General features: G+C 48.9%; 1 protein-coding gene and 2 pseudogenes across 1 annotated transcript; 1 reads left to right on the top strand and 2 right to left on the bottom strand.

Moving 5' to 3' along the window:
- Positions 1-217, top strand: part of LOC132432943 (MHC class I polypeptide-related sequence B-like) — a 159,508-nt pseudogene extending 159,291 nt beyond the window's left edge.
- Positions 218-888: 671 nt separating this feature from the next.
- LOC132432944 (MHC class I polypeptide-related sequence B-like) lies at positions 889-5,588 on the bottom strand. The gene is given in 9 exon segments (XM_069541070.1): positions 889-959; positions 1,360-1,440; positions 1,443-1,676; positions 2,257-2,520; positions 2,523-2,543; positions 2,774-2,912; positions 2,915-3,063; positions 4,685-4,745; positions 5,487-5,588. Coding segments are annotated over 9 exon segments (1,122 nt in total).
- A 7,531-nt stretch (positions 5,589-13,119) lies between these two features.
- Positions 13,120-13,370, bottom strand: LOC132431780 (bolA-like protein 2 pseudogene; annotated as a pseudogene).
- Between the last annotated feature and the right edge of the window lie 2,107 nt (positions 13,371-15,477).

The following is a 15,477-nucleotide window of genomic DNA, read 5'->3' as shown; positions in this document are numbered from 1 at the left end:
GGATGAGAAACCGCATTCCCAAGCACGCCAGTGACACAAAGAGGTGGCATCAACAGAAGGAGCTGAGCCTGCACACGCCACCCTTTCACTGTTCCACGCTCTGCCTTTGCTCTTTGCCAAACACAAAGCTCTGCTGCTCTTTTCCTCTCCCCTCAAGCAACCTGATTATGGGGAAATCAGTGTGACCATCCCCTTGTCCAAATCTACAGGGCAGTGACCACCGTGAGCAAGGGAACTGGCTCAGGGAGGGCAGGGTGAGGCCACAGAACGCAGACCCAGTGCCCTCCTCTAAAGAGCCCTTGGACTGTGTCCTGAGGGGCTGGACAGGAAAGAACCTGGAGGTAAGATAAAATCAGTGACCCCAGGTGTCCAAGGATTGGCTGGTCTCCTCTCCCTAAATGGTCAAGCGGTATCTGCTCACTACTCCTCCATATGAAGGAAATCCCAGCAAGCATGGGAACTTGAGAAGGATGCAGGCTGGGGGTGACCCAGAGGAATCGAAACTCAGAAGACAGCTCATGGAGGAGGAACTGGAGAGGTTGCAAAACATTTCTAGGTGGGGCCTCACAAGGGAGCATCACAGGCAGGGCTCTGGCACCATCCACTGAACCCTAGTTTGAGCCTTATGATTCTTCTACTTGGATTCTTAATACTGGCTGAAAAATTGGGGGAGAGAAATGCAGACAGGAAATCACCTTTCCTCTGAATTCCTCCTCAGTTTTTAACCCCTCCTCACCAGGTCACAAACACTTTACTTCAGGTTCCCTCTGATTCCAGGATCACCTAGACCCTCCCAACCAGCACATGATCCAACACATGCTCCCCAGACAAGCCCTGGTGAGCCTGAGAGTAGAGAAAAAGAGATGAGAACAAAAGGAGCTGCAACCCTCACTGCTGCCCAGTCTCACCCGAGCAAGGAGAGGCCTCGCTGGACACTAAGGGCCCCAGCCTGGCCCTGGCTTTAGGCAGAACCAAGGGGTTAGAGCAGACGTGGCTCCCATTCCCCTCACAAATACCCCAATGTCCAACTCTTGGAATAGAGGCTTGTCATCCTCTCACATCTGTGCAGAGGGACACGAGGGGGACCCTACATCCCAGGCAGAGCCCCTCCCATCCCCACCCGCGCCCAGATTTCTCACCTGGGCTCCCCACAGCTAATGCTGTCTTCTTCTTCTTCTTCGAGTAGCAAAGGACACAAAGCCCGATGATAAAAACAAGAGCAAAGGCAGCAACACCCAGGATGGTCCACTATTGACTCTGACGCAACAGGGTCTCTCCTGAGAGAGGGACTTATTATATATAACCCAGGCACCCCAGAGCCACAGGCCTGCTCTCCTCTCCCTGACCCTGGCCTCTGACCCAGGGTCACAAGCCCCTCCAGGATCACCCCAGGCTCAGCAGAGGGCACAGTGTGTGCACTGTGATTCCCGCTGTGTTCCAGTGGCACTGGACCCGCTGCTCCTCTCCTTGGGAAACACTTTTGGTCACCCAGGTCCGGTAGGCCCCGTTCCCATCAGGCAGGGCACCCCCAGACCGCTGGGCCTCCTGGCTCATGGGTTCCTCATCCCAAAACCAGGCCACAGAGATATTTTGGGGAAAGAAGCCAAAAGCCCAGCATGTGAGGTTGACTGTGCCCTCTGAGTCCTGGCTGTGGGTCACGTTCACGGCTGGGGGCCCTGTGGGAGAAAGCACAGAGCCACTGAGGCCTGGGGCCAAGCCCTGCTCCCTCTAAGGGAGACGGAGAGAACACGCTCCACCTCTGGCTGAGCCCTTGTCCACCGCAGACCTGCTCCAAGTCTGGTCTGCACCCTGGGGCCCCGTTCCTTCAGCCGGGCAGGAGGAGCGGCTGGGATGGGGCCTCACTCTCTTGGATCCACGTGTTGATGCTGAGGAGGGGGCCGTGCAGGGTGGGCTCCTGGGGACCAGGAGGGAACTTTCTGGGACGGGCAGGCTGGGAGCCAGGGGCGCCCACCCTGGTCTAGGGGCTTCCTCTCCTGCCTGACACCCCTCTTCCCTGGTCCAGTTTCTGTCGGAGGGCCCACTGCTCCCCTGGATGATCGTCACTGGTGCGGTTCATTCCCCTCCCCACCTGCCCGTCTTTCTACAGTGGATTTAACGGAGCAGGAGATTGCAGGACACCACGCCAGCAGAGCAAATGTGCACCCAGAGGACAGGAAGGGTCTCCGTGTGCAGAGTCACGGCGGGGAGGCTCTAGGGGTCTGGGGGAGAGGAAGGGCCCTGGCCCAGGAGCAGTACCTGTTCTCTCCCTGAAGCCTGTCCAGGATTCCAGATAGCCCCGCAGTCTTCCACAAAGCTCTCCCTGCACGGGGGCCTGGTAATACTTGCTTTGAAAGCCATCTGTGTCCCAGGACTTCTCCATTTCCATGGCCAAGTTCCGAGCCAAGGACTGGGGCGCTGTACATCCGTGGGTCTCTGGGTGACAGGAGAGGAGGAGCTCCCCATCATAGTAGCGAAACCTGAAGCCCCAGGCGTGGTTGTCTTCTCGGATTTCACAGCCCAGATCTCCTGGAGGGAATTCACACCTGCAACCCACCCCACCAGCAGTGACTCCTCCAGTCCCCGTGTCCCTCTGTCCTCACACCCAAGTGAGAAACTCCAGCCAGAGGGCCCCCTCCCTGCTCCCCTCATGTCTTCCCAGGGCTGCTGAGTCACGGCCACCCCCCTGCTGAACTCACAGACCCCTATCCTCTGGCCCCTGCCCCCAAATCCAGTGAAAGGCCTCCCAGCACTCTCGGACCCTCCCCACTCTCACCTCCTTTCTCCTCCTGCAGGGCCAGGATTTCTGCTAGAAGCTCTCTGAGGTCCTTCCACGTCTCTGTCAAGTCCTTGGACTCTGTGTCCCACGTCTCAGCTCCCAGCTCTTCTGCCCACAGCCCCCGGGGTTCTACCTGCCTGTCTCACGGTCATAGTGCAGGAAGGCCTGGCCATCCAAGTGTCCCCCAGCGAAAAAGCTGGACTGCACAGATCCATCCCGGGACAGCGCCGTGAGGTTGTAATGAAGACTGTGTGATCCTGGGGAAGGGGGAACCGCAGATGAAAGAGCTTTCCGGAAACAAGTGCACATCAAATGTTTACCAGACAAGTTCTGCTGTCCTGACCTGCTCCAGGACTGAGGATGCAGAACATGCACATGTACAAGGGACCACAATGAGAATTTTTCCAACACAGGGGAAAGAAGAAAAAGAGAAGGGAAGGAGAGGGGAATTGAGGAGTGGAGGGAGGGGTGGAGATGGGCAAACATGCAGGACAAGTGCCAGGACAGGGAGGCACCGGCTCCCTAAGGGTCCAGGCAGGAGGCCAAGGGGAGAAGCTGGCCTGCAGGGGGCAAGGGAGAGGCAGGAAGACCAGGGTGAGGGGAGGTGGAGTCAGAGGGGAGGGAGGGGCAGTGTCAGGCCCAGGATCAGAGGCATCCCTGGTCAGAGGCGGGTCAGGTGAGATGGAGAGCGAGGGCTGCTGCCCGTGGGGCAGGCTCATCATGGACAAGGTGGGCTCAAGGGAGGGTGAGGCACGAGGCAGAGGGCCCTGAGGGGCTGGGCTGTGGCCCTAAGAGAGTGGAAGGTGGGCCAGTACCCCTGGTGGAGGTGAAGCAGTCTGGGCCCAGAGTGCAAGAGGCATGGTGAGGCCCCAGGTGGGGAGGTGGCTGGACCTGCCAGTGTCCCCTGGGAGAGGTGGGTGTTGGGGGCCTGAGTCAGTGCCATGTGCCCAAGGGTCATGGAGAATTAGAAGGAGGGTTGGCAAGAGAAAATAGAACTGGAAAGCCAAGGTGCACATTGGGAGGGACCTGCATGGTGGGAGTGGTTGGGGGCAGGTCACACCTCCACAGAGGGCATGGGTCAGGCAGCCAGCACAGGAGGGGCAGGGCTGGGGGAAGACCCCCCTGTAGGGAAAGGCCAACTGACCAAGTGGCATCAACAAGGATTTTGGATACATGGTTGATGTAGTGAGAGCCCACTGGGGTCAGTGAACCCAAGAGAGGGTGATGAAGGCCAAGGAGGTGGGCAGTTGGACCAAGGGTAGTATTCCTATTGGGGAGGGAGGAAGGGCAAGGGGCTGCAGAGGAGACAGTGGTGAGGGTGGATTGGGGGGCAGGGGATGAGCATGCCTCAGGGGTGACTCTGGGGGCTCTTGGGTTAGGGTGAAGACAGGAGAGGAGGGGTGCTCTGGTTGAGGGAGGGTGAGGATGGTGTGGTGATTCCTGGGAGGAAGCTTGTGATTGATGAGAACGTGGTGAGGGCCCACGGCAGGTGGACACGGCGTGCGAGCTGGGCAAGGTGCCATGGGGGTAGGTACAGAGGGACCAGGGCAAGTGGAGTCCAGCACCTGAGGCCTGGAGAGTGGAAGCCTCCAGAGGGTGATGTTTGGGATGCAGGAGTGGGGAAGGGGCAGTGCTGGGTGAAAGGCCCACAGTTAATGAGGGCCAAGAGCTGGTGCCTGCACTGCGGCGGAGGTAGGAGGATGGGTGCCAAGACCGGGGGAGAGGTCCTCCCACAGGGGCTGTGCACTGTGCTCAGGGTACAATTGTCAAGGCCCATCACCACAGCTCCCCCTGGTGTTGAAACTAGTGGGGATGTAGGGAATTCATACTGGGCAAAAGTGAGTGTGGGCAAAAGTCAATCCCAGAAATGTAAGGTCAGTGAAAGCTGGGGGAAGGTAGGAGCCATACAGGTGACTGATCCTTGCAGGTAAAGATCCATGAGGGACGAGAGGATGAGGGTGAGGACGCCCTAGGAAGGGATCAGAGAACCGCAGGGAGGAGGGAACAGCAGGGAGGGTGAGGGCAAATCCTGAGGGGGCGCAACAGATGGCAGGGGAGGAGGCAAGGAGAGAATCAGGGGTGGGAACAGGGGCACAGCAGAAAATAAGAATTAACATTGGTGGCGGGGTCACAGAAATCACAGGAAGAATCCCTTGGCTCCAAAACGGTCAGACCCTAACTTCTCTCAGTGAAAATAATGAATAAACAATCTATAATAAGAGTAGAGGGTGTGATGAATTGGGAGATTGGGATTGACATATATACACTGATGTGTATAAAATGGGTGACTAATAAGAACCTGCTGTATAAAAAAATAAATAAAATAAAATTCAAAAATTCAAAAAATAAAAAATAAAATATAGTAAAAAAAAAAGAGTAGAGTGTTTTATTTGAGCCAAATTAAGGACTAGCCGGGAAGCCAGCTTCCCAGATAACTCTGAGAAACTGCTCTGGAGAAGCAGGGTTTTCAGCACAGTCGTTTTTTGTTGTTGTTGTTGTTTTTTTGGGGGGGTAGTTTTTTGGCTGCCTCGCACCAGAATCTTAGTTCCCAGACCAGAGATTGAACTCCGGCCAACGGCAGCGAAAGCTCTGAGTCCTAACCACTGGACCGCCAGGGAATTCTCCTTCAGCACAGTTTTATAACTTGTCAGAACAAACATTGAACAAGTCAGGGCTACATTTCTCCAAGGTCTAAAAAAAACAAACAGACCAGCACGTACACGTGCAGCACATACTGTATGGCCTTGGCACCTGGGAAGGGAGTCTTATCATCAAAGGTGAACCAGCGTTGGAGTCGCAGGAAGAGGGGCATTTAGTCTTTTTTTTTTTTTTTTTTTTGCGGTATGCGGGCCTCTCACTGTTGTGGCCTCTCCCGTTGCGGAGCACACGCTCCGCACGCGCAGGCTCAGCGGCCATGGCCCACGGGCCCAGCCGCTCCGCGGCATGCGGGATCCTCCCGGACCAGGGCACGAACCCGCGTCCCCTGCATCAGCAGGCAGACTCTCAACCACGGCGCCACCAGGGAAGCCCTAGTCTTTATTTTTAACATGGACATTCTTTACTTCTGGTCAATGTGCCCTTTCCTTTAATAATTAAAGCAGATGTACAATGTATGTCTGACAGGCCACAAAGAGGCAAGTTACTTAGCCCAAAATTGAACTTAGTTCATGTATAAGACAGAATGACTTTTCTGTATCTGAATATGTGCAAACATTTTTTGTCGCTTCCCTCAGTGAAAGCCAGGATCGGCCACGGTGCCCACAGCAGTAGGAAGTGTGGTTCAGGGCCCTTGGGCCCTTCCTAGAGCTCCAGTCACTAGAAAGAGACCCTCAACTCCAAGGCCTGAGGCCCTTGAGCGCTGCCTGCCTGGAAGCCCCCTGATTCCCGAGGCCAGAAACGGGAAGAGGGCAGAGCTGAGAACAGGAGGAGAGGACAGCGCTCAGGGGCCTAAGAGGGCGTCCCGCACACCGGTGGGAAGTGGCCGCCTGAGCGTCGGACCTCCAAGAGCCCTTGATCGCCTCTGACGGGAGCAACCCGGGCTTGGGGGCAGCCTTCCCACCCAGGGCAGTCAGAGGACGCGGATGTGTGAGGAAGAGGAAAGCAGGGAGGGCGGGTGCAGCAGGGGGAGCAGAGGGTGGGAGTCGGAAAGAGACTGAAAAGCCGGAACGTTATTTGGTGGCCACAGGCCGCGAGCCGCTCCCGGCCCCTCCCCGGCCTCACCCCGCCCCCGACTCCCCCCACTCCCCCGCCCCCACTCCCCACCCCGCTGCACCGCAAGTGAGACGGTCCCCGCGACGCTCACCGAATCCCACCCGGACCTTGAAACCGCCCCAGGCTCCCGGCTGAGGACCTCAATGAACGCCACTCACCAGCGGCGGTAGCTGGGAGCACAGAAAGTGCAGCGCCGGCTGGAAACGGCAGGACAAAGAGAAGCCCTGGCAAGCCGCGCGGAGCTGGACAGCTGGGTGGCGCTGTTTCTCCCCGGGAGATGCCGCCTCCTGGCCTGTGGTCGTTTCACTGACCGGCCCTGCTCCGTTCCTTTGCAACTTGCTTCTCCTTCCTCGCCGCTGCGCCTTCTTCCTTCTCGCCTGCTCTCCTTATTCTCCTTTTCTTTCCTTCCACTCTCACCCTCAGCGGTTTAGGGGTTTTAGCTGTGCTGCCCCAGGACCTGGGGATTTTATCGTTTGTGTGGCAGCTTCTAGAGGGCCTATCGCTGAGGCTGAGGTGTGAGGCCGTGATGAGGATGACGGAGGAGAAAACGGGGCCTCCTCTCAGCTCGCTGCCTTGGGGGCTTCTCCGCAGGGACCCCTTAGGCTAACGCCCCTCCTGGAGTCTTAACCACTGGACCACCAGGGAAATCCGCGGGTTGAATTCCTGGGCTTCTGCACCCATCTTCTTAAAAGAGAATGGTATATCTCTTCAGAAGGGACTTCATCCAGGAAAAGTAAGTGGATTACCCTCAGGGCCTGGAAAATACTGATGTTTCTTCTGTTTTAATGATGTTTTCCACCACCTAAACTCATTAGGAAACCCATTGAGGTGAGAAATGTCTCTCATTAAAAACAATCCAGATAACTTCTCCAATAACCACCTGCATTGGCCCTTTAGCTCTCCCCGCTGCTGAGGACCCATCCCCAGATTATCTTCTAACATCCATCAGTTCCGCTCTCTCTGGTGACAATCTGCAGGAACATTTCCATTTTTTTGATGCTCCAGCGAATCTCAGCTCTTCACAAACAAACTAGACCAGAAAACTGCAGAGTCTTGTGCCTCAAGCATTGGCTTGGATTGGACTCAAAGCACTTCCTCTTCAAAGGGCAGCACCTTGAAAACTATAAACCTGTTTTGTTAGTCATGATGGAAAGACATTTCCGGAGTTTCAAGTACCAAATCTACCTGAGGAAAAAAACTGTGTTGACTCCTGGTTTTGGCAACGTACTACAGTACGTGAGATGCTTTCATTGGGGTAAGATGGCTGTAGGTTGTGTGGGACATATCTGAACTATTTTTGTAATTGTTTTGGTGAGTCTAGAATTATTGCAAAATGAAAAGAAGGAGGAGGAGGAGGAGTGGGGGGAGGGGAAGAAAAGGAAGAAAAGGAGGAGGATGAGGAGGGACATTAAAAAATGTCCTTAATGAGAAATTGAGAACATTCCAGGAAAAGGGACTCTTTATTCCTGAGGTTTGGCCCTAACTCTATTGTGGCTTCTGACCTTAGTAAGCTGGATTAGTGAATGTGTCTAATCGCAATGACTCTTTGCCTAGACAAGAGGCACGGTTGTGTAGAAACCCCGCCTCACCATGCCCTGTCACATGTCCCATGAGTCCTTCACTCTTGGACCTTCCAAAGAGGGGTGAAGTGTCCCTCACCAGCAGGAGGGGGCTCTGAGTAATTCCCATGGACCAGCCTTAAAGAGTGATTTTGCCTGGAGTATGTTTCACACTTATCTCCCTCAGGACCCCAGCAGGGCCATTGGAGCTCGTAGGTGACTGATGGAGGATTTTGGGATTTAGATCTTGATTAAGTCAACTTTGAAGACTTGCCCAACATCTGGCACGGTCTGGAAGATGACATCAAGGAGGGTATACGCAGAACCCTGGGAATTGGAGAGTTGAGTCACTTGAGAGTCTGAAAGTTCAAGAGCAGCTGCCTTCTCTTGGGCACAAACCAAGACTGAGGGGATTGAAAATACATTGAATCTCCTTGGTCCCCACAGGCACAAGCTTATTTGTGACCGCAGCTGCTTCATTGGCACGAAGCTAAGGAAGCCTTGGGTTTCTGCAGGGTGTAGAGGAGAGCAGTAGATGGAAAGGTGGAGAATATAGGGCCCTGAAATTTATTTGATATCTGCTAGAAATGTGAGGTGCCGCATTCACTAAAAAGTGTAAGGATACCAACCTCAGGATACCAGGGGAAAGGGATAAATGAAGACAACCTGTAATATGTTGTCAGGAAAAACCGAGAGGCATATACATTTAGGAGAGGTGTCCTTATCATACATTTGTAAATGTTCCAAGATGTGGGAATGTTTCAGACACGACTTTTAAAGAAACAACACAGTCTGCATGGATGGTGGAGCTTATTTTTTAAACCCAGTATATGTCTTACTGTATATTATTTCCTAAATGTGTTTTTTTCATTTGACTATTTTAAATTTTTACCAAATTTATACATGTATATAATTTTAAAAGGCAGAAGGTCCTACAAGACTTATAACAAAAAGCTGTGGTCCTTATTACCACTTTCCCAATCTTTAGTTCTCTTTCGCTAGTTGCAAACATTTCAATACTCAGTTGGCTTTTATCTTCCTATTTTTAATAACAAGTTGTATCAGTCAAGGTTGAGTGAAGGAACTAGAGATTATTCTAGGTTTATTAAACAGGAAGGGATTTTACAAAGGCTGTTAGGAGCTTTTGAAATCTTTAGAAGGGCTGAAGGAGCAAGTTCTCAGCTGAGCCTTATGGAATGACAGCCAGAACAATGTAGATATATTTGGTGTTCCTTTAATGGCTTGTATATAAATTTATCACTAATCTGTCACCAAATTCTCCTTCAACAGTGTAGTTTTCCTCTCCATTCAAATGCATGACAATTAATCAATTTTATCTTTTTCTTGGACGTAGACTTCTGTAGCCAGGTGAAGTAATTCTCTTTATTCCTGAGGCCTTGGCCCCAAACTCCTGTTTCAGTCTGGACCTGTTGATCCCTTATTGTCCCACATAGGTGCCTCTTGGGATGTTCCTTTAGCATTTGTGTGTATATATATATATATATATATATATATATATATATATATAAAACATTTATATATATAGCATTTATATATATATAGCATTTGTATATATATATATATACATAAAACATTTATATATATAGCATTTGTGTATATATATAGCATATTTATATATACACATAAATATATATACATATGTACAAATATATATACAAATGTATATATACAAATTGTAATATATATACAAATATATATAATATATATACAAATATATGCAAATATAATACATATCTATTATGTATACAAAAAATATATATATATACATATATATATAAAATGATACTGTTTAACACCTGAAGGTGACAAATTATTCTGGATTAGACATTTATGTATATAAAACAATACTGCTTAACACCTGAAAATGACAAGAGAAACTCTGGAACTTTTTTGACCCAGGGACAGGAAAGAATGACCGGACCATTGGTTGCCATGGACACTGTTTCCACAGCTGCATTGCTGTTTTGACTGTCATTACATGTAGTTTGAGAAAAAATATAGCTTTTTCTTGATTTAACAATGATCTAGGCAGGACAGACAATAATAACCCCACTTAATTAATGGATAAACTAAGGCTGAGAGAGATTACACACTCTATAAAGGGGAAGAACTAGATTGGAACCCAGGTTTTTTGACTTTTTCTTTTCTGGTGTCTGTTTTCAGTCTGTAACTCATCTATGGTCAAAAAAGGAGGAACTCATTTGTGGCAAAAATCATCAGACATCCTACAGTCACTAGAACAAAAACCCCACAAAGGTAGGACACCTGTTCACTACTGTAGCCTCAGTGCTGAAGTCAATGCTTGTCCCAGAGCTGGCATTTAGTAAATATGTGTAGAATGAATGAACGGGTAAATGAATGAACGGTGTAGCTGTTTATAAGTAGGGAAACACAGCTCCAAAATGTTAAGCGACTCACCAAAAGTCACTTATCATATTTTATAAATTACAAGACATATGTGGACATATGCTGTGCTCAGTGCCCAGCAAGTGCAAGACAAGGAGGGAGCTGGTGTGTGACACTGTGAGATGGTAATGCAAGCCAACTTCCCCTGAGATACTCCAGGCGATCAATTTCCAAGAGAGGCTCATGTCTCAGAGGACCACTACCCAGCCATTGCCACTAGAGGGCTCATCAAGACATTTAATCAGGAAGATACAGGCAGTCCGGGAGCCTCTTTTTGTTCAGGCCATTTGTCTCCACAGTTTCTTTTCATTGCATTCCCCCCGCCCCCCCCGCCCCCCCCCTTTATCTCTTTTCCCATGCTAGCTCTGTATTCAGATTAAATCTTCATTCATGTCAATGTAACAAATTTACCACATCCAAATTTTTCTAATGCCAGTTTTCATCAATCCTGACATTTATGTTATTTGTCTGACTTCACTAGTGAGTTCTGCTTTTTAAACACTTGCAGCTCTTTGATCCAGTATCCAATGATGCGTTATACTTCAGCTCCATTCACAAATCGGGTATCAACTGCAAGCAGCTAAACACAAGCAGTGAATACTAATCAGAACAAGGAAGAATGTGTCTGTTGTGGTCTCAGTGTGAGAGGAAATGCCTCTGCTCAGGGGTGCACCTGTACCTCACTTTGCTTGCTGCCCCATATGGTGACATGACCGATGGTAAATGTCACTGCTGAAAGCTCCATGAGTTTTTTTTAAGGTTCCCAAAGAGGGTGTAGAACACTAAAATATTTCATAACTTTTGCATCTACATGACAGCAATGTCCACGAGCTTCCACCAGGCACGTTGAAGGCAGAAGCTGTTTATATGGCTCTCCACTGTGTCCTCAGAGCCACACATAGTAACTGGCATATGTGTCCTATGTAAAGATCTGATGGATGGTTAAGTGAATCATCATACACCATCTCTCCCATGGGTAGAGCAGAGGAACTGAAAAACTCTCCTGGGTGGAGAAAATCAAAAATACCTTGAAGCTGCCCTGATTCAGGGATGCTGCCTTAAAAACTCTTGGGTGGGGTCGTAAGCCAAAAATGGAGCAACTCTGCTTGTGTCGTCTTCAAATTCTTTCAAGGGTGAGGCCTGAGATGCTGCAAATATTTTAAAAAGCAGAATGCCCCTGTCAGGGCAAATGAATGCCGTAAATGTCAAAACTGATGACACATTTCCTACTGTTCATTGTACACACAGATGGGTTTATTTGTGTCTGCATGTCCAAAATTCGTTTTCAGGCTGGGGGCTCCCCAAGAATGGGGAGGGTGTCTGGTTTCTCTTGCTTGGCTCAAAACTCAAAACAGATTAAAGGCTAGGTCCAAGGACCTGTCATTGAAAGCCTAGAGAAGGAAAAGCTGAAGGATAAAGGTTTTATGAGGAGGGTGCTGAGCAGTTATTCATCACTTGAGATTCAGCTCTAATGAGGTAAACAGTGAATGAAGACCCGAGTTTAACTCCACCTCTTCCACTTGCACTCTGCCACTCTGAGCGGGAGCTACTCTTCGTTGCGGTGTGCGGGCTTCTCATTGCCGTGGCTTCTCTTGTTGAAGAGCACGGGCTCTAGGGGCATGAACTTCAGTAGTTGTAGCTCGCCGGCTCTAAAGCGCAGGCTGAGTAGTTGTGGCGCATGGACTTAGTTGCTCCACAGCATGTGGGATCTTCCCAGACTGGGGCACGAACCCGTGTCCCCTGCATTGGCAGGCGGACTCTCAACCACTGCGCCACCAGGGAAGCCCCATTGAATTGAAACTTTTAAGATGAGACTATTTTTTTTTTGAATTGAGGTGTAGTTGATGTACAATATAAGTTTCAAGTGTACAACATAGTGATTCACAATTTTTAGGTTTATAGTTATTATAAAATATTGGCTCTATTCCCTGTGTTGTACAATATATCTTTGTAGCTTATTTATTTTATACATAGTAGTTTGCACTTCTTAATCCCTAACCCCTATCTTGCCTCTCCCCCCGCCCCTCTCCCCACTGGTAACTACTAAGTTTGTTCTCTATATCTGTGAGTCTGTTTCTTTTTTGTTATATTTACTAGTTTGTTCTATTTTTTAGATTCCGCATATGTTATAGCATACAGTATTTGTCTTTCTCTGTCTGACTTATTTCACTCAGCATCATACCCTCCAAGTCCATCCATGTTGTTGCAAAAGGCAAAATTTTCTTCTTTTTTTGTGGTTGAGTAATACTCCATTGTATATGTATACTACATCTTCTTTATCCATTCATCTGTTGGATACTTTTGTATCCAACTGATACCTTTGTCAGTTGCTTCCATATCTTAGCTATTGTAAATAGTGCTGCTCTGAACTTTGGGATGCATATATCTTTTCGAATTAGTGTTTTTGTTTTTTTCAGATATATACCCAGGAGTAGAATTGCTGGGTCATATGGTACTTCTATTTTCAATTTTTTGAGAAACCTCCATACTGTTTTCCACAAGAGGCTGCACCAATTTACATTCCCACCAACACTGTACAAGGGTTCCCTTTTCTCCACATCCTGGCCAACATTTGTTATTTGTGTTCTTTTTCTGTGGGGGTGGGGGTCTGATTCATAATTTAATAGGTGTGCAGGTCTGGGTCCCTTATTTCTGCTGCTCACGGGTCCACTGCTCTGGGGTCACGGTTTTCTGCTCAAAGGCATGGATGTGCAGGAGCTCTTCTGCTAGGCAAGTGTTCACAAGCCTGTGTCTCTGAAGCAGCGGCTTCCCCTCGAACTTGGCCGACACCACCAGGACCGGAAGCTGGACGCACAAAGGCTGGGAGTCATGTCCTGCATTTCCACCCCCAGGTCCCACTGCAGCTTCTCCCGGTGGTACTCGGCGCCGAGTTCCATTGTGGCAGCCCAACGGGGGCGGCAGCCCAGCAGGGACAGAACCCCTGCTCGGACGCCTGCCACACTTATTTGTGTTCTTTTTGATGACAACCATTTATTTATTTATTTATTTATTATCGGAGTATAATTGCTTTACAATGGTGTTTTAGTTTCTGCTTTATAACAAAGTGAATCAGTTATACATATACATATGTTCCCATACCTCTTCCCTCTTGCGTCTCCCTCCCTCCCACCCTCCCTATCCCACCCCTCTAGGTGGTCACAAAGCACCGAGCTGATCTCCCTGTGCTATGCGGCTGCTTCCCACTACCTATCTATTTTACGTTTGGTAGTGTATATATGCCCATGCCTCTCTCTCGCTTTGTCACAGCTTACCCTCCCCACTCCCCATATCCTCAAGTCCATGCTCTAGTAGATCTGTGTCTTTATTCCCATCTTATCCCTAGGTTCTCTTCATGAATTTTTTTTCTTAAATTCCATATATGTGTGTTAGCATACAGTATTTGTTTTTCTCTTTCTGACTTACTTCACTGTGTATGACAGACTCTAGGTCCATCCACCTCACTACAAATAACTCAATTTCGTTTCTTTTTATGGCTGAGTAATATTCCATTGTATATATGTACCACATCTTCTTTATCCATTCATCCAATGATGGACACTTAGGTTGCTTCCATCTCCTGGCTATTGTAAATAGAGCTGCAATGAACATTTTGGTACATGACTCTTTTTGAATTATGGTTTTCTCAGGGTATATGCCCAGTAGTGGGATTGCTGGGTCGTATGGTAATTCTATTTGTAGTTTTTTAAGGAACCTCCAAACCGTTCTCCATAGTGGCTGTATCAATTTACATTCCCACCAACAGTGCAAGAGGGTTCCCTTTTCTCCACACCCTCCCCAGCATTTATTGTTTGTAGATTTTTTGATGATGGCCATTCTGACTGGTGTGAGGTGATATCTCATTGTAGTTTTGTTTTGCATTTCTCTAATGATTAATGATGTTGAGCATTCTTTCATGTGTTTGTTGGCAATCTGTATGTCTTCTCTGGAGAAATGTCTGTTTAGGTCTTCTGCCCATTTTTGGACTGGGTTGTTTGTTTTTTTGTTATTGAGCTGCATGAGCTGCTTGTAAATTTTGGAGATTAATCCTTTGTCAGTTACTTCATTTGCAAATATTTTCTCCCATTCTGAGGGTTGTCTTTTGGTCTTGTTTATGGTTTCCTTTGCAAGGAGAATGTTGAATCACTATTGCTGGACAACTTCACCAAACATTCTCGTTTGTAAAGATGGGAGACTGGACGGGAATGTGCATTCGCAGACATTTTTGTGAGAGGTGACAAATGGGCGTAAATCCTGTTCGGGAACAATTCTTTAAGGGGTGTGCTTGCTCAGTTTCCTCAATCTGGGCAGCACAGTAACAGCAGGTGCCAGTTGGGGTCACTTGGATTTTGTACTGCCCTTTAACAATACCTAAAGAAAGACATCCTCTAAACATTGGGCTTTATAAAGAAGAAAGGAGGATTAGATGAGTGTGGCTGGACTCACATGCTGGAGTGAGCTGTATACAGTCACTAAATAGATGACACACATAGATATATGTAGCAAATTACAAGTGTCACAATGAGTATGATGAGTAATATGACTTGGAAGCCAACTACCAAATCTTGTAGTTCAGGATTCCAAGACTAAGGGCGGGATTTCCCTGACTCTTTTTTTTTTTTTTTTTTTTTGCGGTACGCGGGCCTCTCAGTTCTGTGGCCTCTCCCGTTGCGGAGCACAGGCTCCGGACGCGCAGGCTCAGCGGCCATGGCTCACGGGCCTAGCTGCTTCGCGGCATGTGGGATCTTCTCGGACCGGGGCACAAACACGTCTCCCCTGCATCGGCAGGCGGACTCCCAACCACTGCGCCACCAGGGAATTCCTCCCTTACTCTTTAAGGCTTCATTTTTTTCCTTCGGGATGTTTCTGCAGCATCTTCACCTTGTCGTTTTCTACCTTCAGTACTGTCCAGAGACCAGATGGCCATGCATCTCTCTGTGGGTCCTTAAAGGCAGGAACCATGCCCCCCTTCCTAGCAGCACCTTGCAGAGGTGGCCACATTCTGGA

Source organism: Delphinus delphis, chromosome 10 (genome assembly GCF_949987515.2).
Source record: "Delphinus delphis chromosome 10, mDelDel1.2, whole genome shotgun sequence".
NCBI classification, from domain to species: domain Eukaryota; kingdom Metazoa; phylum Chordata; class Mammalia; order Artiodactyla; family Delphinidae; genus Delphinus; species Delphinus delphis.
The sequence above is the reverse complement of the archived record's forward strand: the minus strand, read 5'-3'. Positions and strand labels throughout refer to the sequence as shown.